Raw genomic sequence first — 11595 nt, 5'->3', positions numbered from 1 at the left:
CCCACACTGAGTAGCTGTGTTTCTTTGGGCAAGTCCTGTAACCTTTCTCAGTCCCTGTGAGAGTAGCTGAGAATTAAATATGAGAAACTATAAAAGCACACTGAATGTGGACCTGGGGTCAGCCACACCTGGGCTGCTGTTTAAACCTTCACCCATTAGTTCTGTGACCATGGTCCTCTTCCTTATCCCTCTAAGCTTTGGTTGCCCCATCAGTGAATCAGAGTTAACACCAGTTATTTTACTTATTTTATAAAGTATGTTTATTTGGCTGCATTGGGTCTTAGATGTGGCACGTGGGGTCTTCGATCTTTGTTGCAGCAGGTAGGAGCTGTGGTTGAGGCATGCTAACTCTTAGTTGAGATGTGAAGGATCTAATTCTCTGACCGGGAATTGAACCTGGGCCCCCTGCATTGGGTGCTAGGAGTTTTAGCCCCTGGACCCCCAGGGAGGTCCCAATACCAGTTATTTAAAGAGTTGGTATACGGGACTTCCCTGGTGGTCCAGCGGCTAAGACTTCACGCTGCCAGTGCAGGGGGCCTGGGTTCAATCCCTGGTCAAGGAACTAGATCCCACATGACACCACTAAGACCCAGTACAGTCAAATAAAATAAATAAAATTAAAAAAATAAAAATAAAGAGTTGGTATAAGGATTAGATAGCACAATAAATATGATGTAATTTATTACTAAGCACAGTAATGCTTAGCGTATAGTAAGCATTCAATTCATAACAATCACATATATATTATGTATCTCTAACCCCTCAAATAGTGCCAAGCATTACTAAGTGCTAACACCCATCTGCTGAATAAAAGGATTTCACAGATGAGGAAACTGAGGCACAAAGAGGTTAAATCACACACATACACACACACACCACCTCCCAGCACTAGGGAGTGGTGAGGCAGTGAGAAGTAGCCCGGCAGTCTGCCTCTCAGGCTTGCACCGAGGGTCTATGCCACACTATCTTACAAAAATGTGAGTGGTATACACACCATTTTTTAATTTAAAATTTACATTTGGAGTTTTCTCAGGTACCTGTAGGTGGGGCTGAGTTGGCAGTGGGAGGCATTAGCTCCCTGAAAACCATGTAGCTTTTCCCTCAAGGGGAGCCAGGGACCAGCAATCTCATCCCATGACTGAGATGAGGGACAAGCTCTGCAGGGTAGATAAGCTGGAGGTCTTATCCAGGCACACTTCCCAGGACAACAGGTGTCTTCTCACTTCCACTGCCGTGTCTGCAGCCACCCAGTCATCCACTCCATGGATATTTACTGAATCTCCTATGTGCCAGGCACAGGCAAAGATGGATAAGATGGAGCTGACTTAGAACTATGCTGAGGGACCCTCCAATGAGGTGCCTAGAAGAGCCAACAAACCAAAGGAAAAACATTTAAACTGGGCATTGAAGGTTAAATAGGAGTTTGTCAGCCAAACGGGGTCTGGGATTGAAGCGCTGCTGCTTAGTCGCTCATCCATGTCCCACTCTTCGCGACTCCATGAACTGCAGCCCATCAGGCTCCTCTGTCCATGGGGATTCTCCAGGCAAGAATACTAGAGTGGGTTGCCATGCCCTCCTCCAGGGGATCTTCCCAACCCAGGTCTCCTGCATTGCGGGTGGATTCTTTACCATCTGAGCCACCAGGGAAGCCTAAGAATACTGGCATGGGTAGCCTGTCCCTTCTCCAGGGGATTTTCCTGACCCAGGAATTGAACTGGGGCCTCCTGCATTGCACATGGACTCTTTACCAGCTGAGCTACCAAGGAAGCCTGGGATTGAAGAGCCTATTCTGGAACCTTAAGAGGTTTGATGCGGTTGGCATACTGAATGTGAGCATGGGTAAGAAAAGGAAGAGGGAAACCAGGAAATTGGGAGTCCGTTGGGGCCAGATGAAACATGTGGAACATGTCCATAGAAGAGATAGAACCCTATATCCTGTGGTCAGCAGGAAGCAGTGTATATACACAACCAGGTCTGTATTTTAGAAAGATGCCACAGTGCATGAAGGTTAGTTCATAAGAGGAGGGAAGAAAGACCAGCAGTAATTACCAGCTTCGTAGTCTTAACCCCTCTAGGCTTCCTTTTTCTCCTCAGCAAGATGAGAAAAATAATGGTATGTATCTTATGTGCATGAGTGCTAAGTTGCTTCAGTCGTGTCTGACTCTTTGTGACCCTATGGACTGTAACCCACCAGGCTCCTCTGTCCTTGGGATTCTCCAGGGAAGCATACTGGAGTGGGATGCCATGCCCTCTTCCAAAGGATCTTCCTGACCTAGGGATGGAACCCATGTCTCTTATGTCTCCTGAATTGGGTTCTTTACCACCAGCGCCACCTGGGAAACCCCTGTATGTATCTTTGGGGGCTGTCAAATGAGACTTCATAAATGAGAATTTCTGCAAAGCACCGTAATAGCAATAATGTAAAGCATTGTTGGGCTTTGCTATCTCTTAGAGCTGGGTTTGTGTCTTGGTCGTGCTGGGAAGTCTACTTTTAGACACTTGATGGCAAAGAAGGCTGGAAAAGAGACTGGACTAACTCGGACTTTGCTTTGTGCAATGGGAAGCAAAGTGGAGGCCTGGAGTGGGTGATGGTCCCTTTCAATGACAGAAGGACTCAGATGGCTGAGTCCAAGTCTGAGCCCAGCTTTAGAAAGAATAAGTTTGAGGTGAGCACTAGCAGGGTATGATACTCCGATGTCCAGGTGAGAATAGGTGGCAGCTTAAGCCCAGCACTGCTCTGCTCCCTCGCCAAGGAAGGGCCGGGAGGCCCCAGCGGGCTGCAGGACAGGAGAGAGGAGAAAGAAAAGGGCCCAGCCTAAGGTTGGGAGTGGGGGCGGGGTTGGGGGGTTGGGGGTGGACGCTCCAGCTCCAGAAGACAGCTCTCTGCTCCGAGGCTGGACCGGAGCCAGGGAGGCAGAGAGGCAGGGCGGGCAGATGTGGTATAAACTTTTCCCAGTCGGACGGAAAGGAAGACTTGCGTCCTGCTGGGGCTGCGGGTGCGCTCCGCCCTGCCCCGAGGAGAAAGGAATCCGAGTTGGGAGTTTGGCGACTGGTGGACGAGGCCCAAAAAGAGAGAAGGCAGGAAGCCGGGAGGAGCGCGTGGGGGTGGAGACGAAGTGGGGAAGAGAGAGGGCGGGCAGGAGGGGTGGAGAGAGAGTAAGGGAGAAAGAGAGGGCTGCGGGGAGGAGAGCGGGGAGGAAGGGAGGGGAGAAGGGGAGAGGAAGAGAGGAGGACTCGGAGAGGAGCGAGGAGGCCGCAGCGAGCTCAGGGGCACGTCCGCCGGGCCATCCCCGCGAGCCAGACGCCGCCATTCCGCTGCTCGGGGCCCCGCCGCCGCCGCCGCCGCCGCCGCGCCCGGGGGCCATGCTCCCGCCGCCCCCGCGCCAGCCACCGCCCCAGGCGCGCGCGGCCCGCGGCGCGGTGAGCCTGCAGCGGGCCTTTCTGCGCGGCCCGCTGGGCGTGCTGCGGCTTCTGCAGCTGCTGGCGGGCGCCGCCTTCTGGATCACCATCGCCACCAGCCGGTACCAAGGCCCCGTGCACTTCGCGCTCTTCGTGTCCGTGCTCTTCTGGCTGCTGACCCTGGCCCTCTACTTCCTCACGCTGCTGGGCAAGCAGGAGCTGGTGCCGGTGCTGGGCTCGCGCTGGCTGGTGGTCAACGTGGCGCACGACCTGCTGGCGGCCGCGCTCTACGGCGCAGCGATGGGCATCATGATCGGGCAGACGCAGAGTCACAGCTACTGCAACCTCAAGGATTACCAGATGTCCTGCGCCTACCACGCTTTCCTGGCGGCAGCGGTTTGCGGCGGTCTCTGCCTCGGCCTCTACCTGCTCTCGGCGCTCTACGGAGGCTGCCGCCACTGCCAAGGCGAACGGGAGGTGGCGTGAGGCCGCCGCGCCGCGGGGCTGGGCACCCGTCCTTCCAGCTGCCGCCGCCCCGCTCTCGGGCGCCCTGGCACCCTCCCTTCGCCCCGCGTTCCCGTCGCCTCCCGTACCCCAGAGCCCCGATCGCAGTTCCCGCCCCCAAGGCATCGCCGTGGCCCAGAGCCGGGACAGCTGCGCGGTCTCCTGGGACCCCATGGGCTACATCCGAGGGGGCGGACACACACTCGCAGATGGGCCGCCCTGAGGCGAAGCCTCGCGGTTCCTCTTCCCCTTCCCGGCCGCGAGCAAGACGTGGACAGGCGCCGCGTAGATCCGGGCGAGGCTCCCAAAGTGGAATCTGTATACTGGCGGCGCCGCTGCCCCCTCCCTTCCGCCCCGCTTTGGGCAGAGCGCCCCCTCGCCCCGGCCCTCCTTACAGCCCCGAGTGCTGAAAAAAGCAGGCACGCCGCCGCGGGCGGAGCGGGGGACTGGCCTCCGCTGGTCTCAACTTGAGCGACGGGTGTGGTTTTAGTCTGGGATTGCGCGGGTACTCTGCGCAGCCCTTTGGGGCCGTCCCTCGGTGCTTTGATGTCTTGCGTTGGGGCCCATCTGCAACGGTGAAGATGGATAGGAAGTGCCCGTGGATTGTGACCTTTTCCTCTGCCTGTTCCGCCTTTGTCGTCGGGGTTCAAGGAGGTCTGGCCGTACCGCCCACTTGATTTCCTGGCCTCACCTTCCCAGCCTTCTTCTCACCGGCTTCTGTTCCATCCCCACCTCCCTGTATCTTTTTGCGTTAGGGATCCCACGTCACCGTCAAGGAATGTTAGGCGAGCCCCACCCTTTTTTGCAGATGGAGACTAAGATAATGCCCTTGGGAACAGCCAGAAAAAGATTAGAACCCCATCTTCCCACCCCAAGTCAAGAGTTGTCTAGCAGTGTTTACTTTAAAGTCTTGGATGCTTCCGGGAATCCTGGCTCTGGAGCTAGTTAATGGATGGTTTCAAGGCCAGGGGGGGTTGTCAAAGGTGCTTTCTCCCTTTTTTTGAAGATTCACAATGCTCATTAGCATATCAAAGGCTCTGAGAAGTCCTGCACTGAAAGAGGCCCCTGAGTAATGGAATTTACAGTGTTAAGTGCCTCTGGACTGGGATCAGTTTCTCCCACCTTATATTCCATGTAGTCCTGACTCTCATTTATCAGCAAGGGGCCCAGCCCATTGGCTGTGGTCTGTTTGAAGAGGTGGGGCACTCCCTCTCTTCCCAGGGAATTTCTATAGCAGAGAGAACCCGAGACTCCCTGTGTAAAAGATAAGATAGCCACCCCTGCCAGGCCAACGGTAGCCTGGGGGACAGTGGATTTGAACATTCCTTTACTAAGGGAAACGCTACCCACTCCAGTATTCTGGCCTGGAGAATTCCATAGTCTGTGGGGTCACAAAGAGGTGGACACTACTGAGTGACTTCCACTTTACGTTTTTTTGGGGGAATGAAGCCAAGTTTATCCAGATGGTTTCCCGGTTTCCCAGTCAAAAGAAATATCACCCCTAAGAGATGCTGACATTGACCATAAGCAACTGGCAGCAGTGGGTCACACCAAACAGAGAACACTCTGGATCTGGGATGAACAGCTGGCCAGCTGTAAGGTAAGATGCTTCTTGGCTTTCTGGAGAGATCATAGACCTTTGAATAAAAAAGCTCAGAGACCCCTCCTTTTCTAACAGCTAAAGGGTTTTCATTCAGAGAGCAAGTTGAAGGGATGTCAGTAATAACCACAATGTCCAGAGTTGTGACAATTCAACTTTTTTGCCAAGTCCTCAGAAGTCTGCTCTTTGGAAAAGTTTTGACCCTCTCTGGATTAGAAACTAGAATAGAGGAGGTCAGAATATGTTTTTGTGAGCATGTTTGTAAAGCTTAGTGGAGATGTCTTAGGTTTCTCTGTGCTGAGATCTAAGTGAGGGTGTGGAGTGCTTTTGTAAGTTTTACAGAGTCACCACTTTGCATCTTTCCAGCCCTACTGTGTGCCTGGCACTACTCAAAGGACTCAGTGTATTTATTTCATTCTCTCACTAAGCCTCTTGAGCTGCGTTCTATTCTTATTTCCATATTCTATATGAGGAATATGAGTCTCAGAGAGGTTAAGTAACTTACCTAGAGTCTCCCAGCTGGTGAGTGGTGAAGCTCAGATTTGAAACCTGGCAGCCTGACCTTTCCAGAACCAGGCTGTACTGTATTTCAATAGGGTGTCAATGCATGTTAGATACCATTAACATGGTTATCTTGATTTTTGATTTACTTATTTTTAAAATTTTTGACCAACCCACGTGGCTTGCAGGGTCTTTGTTCCCTGAACAGGGGTCGAACCTGTGCTGTGCCCTTGGCAGTGAAAGCGCTGAGTCCTAGCCATGGACTGCCAGGGAATTCCCCATGGTTATCTTGAGAAAAAAAGTTTTTGTAATTGTGGTAAAATATTTCTAACATGCAATTGATCGTTGAAACCATCTTTGAAGCGAACAGTTCAATGGCGTTAAATACATCCACATTGTTGTACGACCATCAGCACCACCCATCTCCAGAACTTTTTCATCTTGCAAAACTAAAACTCTATACCCATTACAATTGTGATTGTTCATGTGATTGTTGCCGTTGTTTTCTGTCCTCTGGGAAATTCTGGGAAATCCTGAGCCCTTCAGCGTCTCAGGCTGGAGTCCTGCTGCCAGGCCTGCCGTGCTGTCCGCACCCCCACCCCCACCCCACCCCCGCCTGTTTCCTCAGATCCCACCGCTGGTGCCAGCCAGGGCCGGGGGGTGGGCTCTGCTGGAGTGCTGGGGGTGTCTGGAAGCCCAGCGACTTTGTTTCTTCTGTTTCAAGTTTCCATGTTGCTGAGGCCATGGAGACTCCCAGAGCAGGTCATGCCGGTGTCTCCTAGGGCCCACTTCCCTGGGCCAGCAGAAGGTTTCAGTGTCTTCACTGGCCATGGAGGGATGAGGGAAGGGGGAACAGTCTTTGCTCAGCAGCTCCGTTTCCTGGGGTATGACGTATTCAGTGGAACAGCCAAGATGGTGAAGGTTCATTTTGCCTTGACATAGAGAAATCCCCCTTCTGCTTGTGTCTGTGACTTGGCACAAGCTTCCAGACACCTGGAACTGAGCCATGCACCCCTGAACCCTAAACAATGGCTTTTAAGCTCCAGCACATGCTGCTTTTCTCTATTTTAGATCATCACAGCTCATCTGCAGCTCAGATCCGGCCCGCTGAGGACCTCTTCTTAGCCTCAAGCCCATGGTGCTCTGTCTGTGATCAGATGACCTTACTCAGGAGCAGACGTCTCCCTGGCCTTCATGGTACCTTATCCAGCCACACGTGCCTGAAACATTCCAGAGCTCACCGGCTCTGCTAGCTGTGCCTTCCTGCTTGGCCTCCCACTGCTTCTCCAAGATGTGGGAAGGACCTGAAGACGGCCCCACACCATCTTCTGCTCCCTTCCAGGACCCGGGCCGTGGGCAAGGCCATCTGAAGTTGGTCTGGAACTTTGAGTTCTGGAGGCAGCCTCCTTGGCCTCCCTCTCTGGACTCCAGGACTCTATCCAACCTGAGATTGCTGTGGGCTGTCCCCAGCCCAAAAGTCTGGGACCACTTGCAGGCCCAGGAGAGGATTTCTCTGGTGTTCTGCGAAGGCCAAAAGAGAGGGTGGGTGAGGAAGGGTAGGGAGTGGGGACCGAAGTGCCTCATTCAGTAGTTTAGTGATGATGACGGATACGCTTTTCTGAATAAACTGGTTTGTCTGATCTGAGTGTATGTGTCTTTTCTCCTGCCCACTCTGTGCCAGGTCCCCCAGCCTCCTTCCATCATCACATTTTGCCACACTTGTCTGCCTCCTTTCTGCTTTCCTGGCTTCCCCTTCTTTCTGGGAGGGAAAGAAAAATGAGGTCATAGGTTTCCAGTTAAGGCAGGACACAAGAATCAGAGGAATAAAACTATGTCTGTCCCTGATTGAGGCTGGAGGGAATTCCAGAAGCTCCTGCCCTGGCTGTCAATGGGCCCTCTGTTTGGGGAGCTCCACTGCCTGATGGACTGGCACAGAATGACTATGGTGACAGAGCCAGAGGACCCTGTTCTGGTGCAAACCCATCATTTTACAGAAGGGGGAAATGAACTCCAGGTGGAGTGGAACCTTGCCTAGCATTACAGAGCTGACTGGGGCCACAGTGGGGTCTCTTAGAGCCCAGGCTCTGGGTGTTTCCTGCAGGCCACTGTGCCTGGTCTGGTGTTGCCTCCTGGACACACCCAATCTGGTCCCCAGTCTCTGCCTTCCAGCCACAGCCTGCCGACTGAGGTGCCCTGGAAAGGGCTGGAGGGTAGTTAACAGACTTCCTTGTTGGCACCTTCCTCCTGTGACCTGGGCTTGAAGTCTGTAGCCTGGACATAGAGTTCTATTGGCAGAACCACCTAGAACAGCTCCAGGCAGAGACTGGATACTGTGTGTGCTCCACACCCACTCTCTTCCGAAGCACCCACCTCAATATACAGCATAGTCTGACTCTTTCTGATTCTCTCTCTCTTTCCTCCTCCTCTCCATGGTTTGGATTTCCAGATGGAGGAAAATGCTACCAGTTGCCCAGGATCTTCCTTTTCTCCCCTCTTCCCTCTGTGTCAATTCATGAATATCATGAAAATAAAAAGTAGCCTTTATGCAAAGGCAGGTAAGCCCCTGCTCTACTTTAGCTTGGTGGAGCATTTGCTATTGAAAATGTGCTTTTACTTGCATTATCTTATTTGATCTTGTCACCAGTCTAGAGGTTGGCACTGCCTGTTCAATAGAAGCAATAGAGTCCCAGAGAGAAGGGCCTTATCTATGGCCACTGCTGCTGCTGCTGCTAAGTCGCTTCAGTCGTGTCCGACTCTGTGCAACCCCATAGACGGCAGCCCACCAGGCTCCTCTGACCATGGGATTTTCCAGGCAAGAGTACTGGAGTGGGTTGCCATTGCCTTCTCCGATCTATGGCCACACAGCTGGCAAATGGCAAGACTGAGCCTGGAAGGTAGATGTTGTTTTACTACCCTCTGCAGGCAGCCAGTTGCTAAGCCCCATGGGCCTCTGGCAGGCTCCGAGGTGGAAGGGGAGTTTGGTTTTCGATTGTGGAGACCAGGTGTGCAGGAATGGCCTAATCTGATATTTCCTGTTTAATGCCAGGGGCACTTTTAAATAAGACACTGCTCCTAGGGGACTTAATTGAGACTATTTGGGTCTGGGGAATCTGAGGGATTTGTTCATTTCTATTATTTTTCCTGCTTTTCTAGGGATAGGGAGTGGGATGGCCAGTGGTGAGTAAGAATTAAGAACTTCTTTCCAAAAAAAAAAAAGAATTTCTTTCCAGACATAAAAGGAAAGAGCAGGGATATGAGAGAAAAGTCTTGTTAGCAGTATTTGTATTTTTATTGTTTTTGTTTGTTACAATTGCTATTTGTAGAATAAAATAGCAATATATACCTATTAATTTTTTTAAAGTATATAAAGTAAATGAAGTCATTCGATCATCCTAATCTCATATCTGAGATAAGCTATTGTTCACTATTAAGCCTTCTTCCTTAATTTTTATAACTAATTAAACATATGGATGCTTACTCACATACATACATACACACACACACATTTACACTCTTCCACAGCTTGCTTTAAAAATTACACAATAATAAAGTTCTAACCCTTTCTACATGTTCTATAAATATAATAATATAGCTCTGTGCATGTGCTAAGTCGCTTCAGTCATGTCTGACTCTTTCTGACACCATGGACTGTATCCCACCAGGCTCCTCTGTCCATGGGATTCTCCAGGCAAATACAGGAGTGGGTTGCCCTGCCCTCCTTCAGGGGATCTTCCCGACCCAGGGATTGAACCTGCGTCTCTTAGAACTCCATCGGCAAGCGGGTTCTTTACCACTAGTGCGGCCTGAGAAGCCCTGCTGCTGCTAAGTCACTTCAGTCGTGTCCGACTCTGTGTGACCCCATAGACGGCCTCCTACCAGGCTCCTCTTTCCCTGGGATTCTCCAGGCAAGAACACTGGAGTGGGTTGCCATTTCCCTCTCCAATGCATGAAAGTGAAAAGTGAAAGTGAAGTCACTCAGTCATCTCCGACTCTTAGCAACCTCATGGACTGCAGCCTACCAGGCTCCTGCATCCATGGGATTTTCCAGGCAAGAGTACTGGAGTGGGGTGTCATTGCTAGCCCTTTTTAAATGTCTACATAAATAGTCAGAAACTGCAAGAATTTGGGGGGCTTTCAGGATCATTTGTAACATTCTAATATTGGCTATTGCTTCTCAGCCTTTTGTCTAAGGTCAAGTGTAGTATCTAATATTGGCTAACTGTTACTCCCTAGGCTGCTTTCCATGGATATCATAGTATAAACTGGTCCTTTTGTTTTTTTTTCAAACTGATGAAAAGTTAGAAACTTGGGAGGGACGTGACTTGCCCAGCTCTGTGTTCCTTGTGCCCAGAGTGCCAAGAGTAGCAAGGAGGGGAGGGAGCAGAGGGGTGGGCATATTCCACTTCACGGCCAGACCTGGGGAGAAGAGCACCAGGGATTGGGATGAGTAGGGGCAGCTGAAGAGAGGCGAGCAGGGCCTGACCCCCTCTGGACCGTACATGGCAAAGGGGAGGTATGCTGGGGACGTGGCCAGAACCTCGGGAGCACTCTGGGAACAGCCCGCAGGATGGTGTGGGCCTCCACACCAACTTCATCTGCCTGAGGAAATTCCAGTAAGCCCTTTTGCCCTCCCTGTTCCATGACCCCAATTCTTTTTGAACTGGGGGGGTTTTGGGATCTTGTAGGCACCAAGGCTGTGATGTTCCTTCCCCAGCACTGTGGTAAGGGCCAGCTCCCAGAGGCAGTCCCTCTGCTCCTAGATGCCAGCATGGTGGGACAGAGCGGAGGGATGGGTGTGCAGCCTGTTCTTGCTGTCATCTCCAGGAGTCCAGAAGGGGGCTCTCTGATGCCCCAGGTAAAGCACTTCTGAGAAAGATGAGAAGGGGGAAGAAAGTGAACTAACTTTACCAAGTGTTCGCAATGAGCCGAGAACATGCTGGAGAAGGCATAGGCTTCCCACTCCAGTATTCTTGGACAGCCCTTGTGGCTCAGCTGGTAAAGAATCTGCATGCAATGTGGGTGTCCTGGGTTCGATCCCTGGGTTGGGAAGATCCCCTGGAGAAGGGAAAGGCTACCCACTCCAGTATTCTGACCTGGAGAATTCCATGGAATAGACCATGGGGTCACAAAGAGTCGGACAGGACTGAGTGCCTTTCACTTTCACTTTTCAAGAACATGTTGGATGCCTCATGTAACATCCTTATCATTCTCACCAGCCCATGTGGTATTAAAAGCTCCCATTTAACAGACATGGAGACAAGCTCAGAAGGGTAAACTGATTTCCCCAGGGCACTTGACCAAGTAACAGAAACAAGATGCAAAGTCAGATCTAAGCTACCACGCTCTGCTGTGAGGATTTCCCAGCAGACCGTTTCTCCTGGCCATCCAGACTTCACCCAGAGCGGCACTAGCTTTTGTAATAGTTCTGTCTTAAGCTAAGGCAGGAAGGAAAGCTATGTTATTACAGGCCTGAATTATCTCAACTTCTCTCTTCCTGCTTTAAAATGAAGTTGGATAATGGCCTTCAGGTTTGATCAGCTCACTGGGCTGAGGTCACTCTCCTAAGGCCCTGGAGACAGTCCCTCTGTCTG

The 11595-nt window shown here is 51.6% G+C and overlaps 1 protein-coding gene across 1 annotated transcript; it reads left to right on the top strand.

Moving 5' to 3' along the window:
• The first annotated feature begins 2711 nt into the window (after positions 1–2711).
• Positions 2712–7643, top strand: MARVELD1 (MARVEL domain containing 1). The gene is made up of 2 exons (XM_070363303.1): positions 2712–5503; positions 7076–7643. Exon 1 carries the CDS (start codon positions 2935–2937, stop codon positions 3883–3885), a length of 951 nt encoding a protein of 316 aa, XP_070219404.1. The 5' UTR covers positions 2712–2934; the 3' UTR covers positions 3886–5503; positions 7076–7643.
• Positions 7644–11595: the final 3952 nt, after the last annotated feature.

The sequence above is a fragment of the Bos mutus genome, chromosome 26, assembly GCF_027580195.1.
Source record: "Bos mutus isolate GX-2022 chromosome 26, NWIPB_WYAK_1.1, whole genome shotgun sequence".
Lineage (NCBI taxonomy): Eukaryota > Metazoa > Chordata > Mammalia > Artiodactyla > Bovidae > Bos > Bos mutus.
Note: the sequence above shows the minus strand (reverse complement) of the source record. Positions and strands in the feature narration are given on the sequence as shown.

What these genes read in the sequence shown, in the direction of transcription:
- MARVELD1 (XM_070363303.1), top strand. Translation starts at nt 2,935, where the DNA reads ATGTGGTATAAACTTTTCCCAGTCGGACGGAAAGGAAGACTTGCGTCC.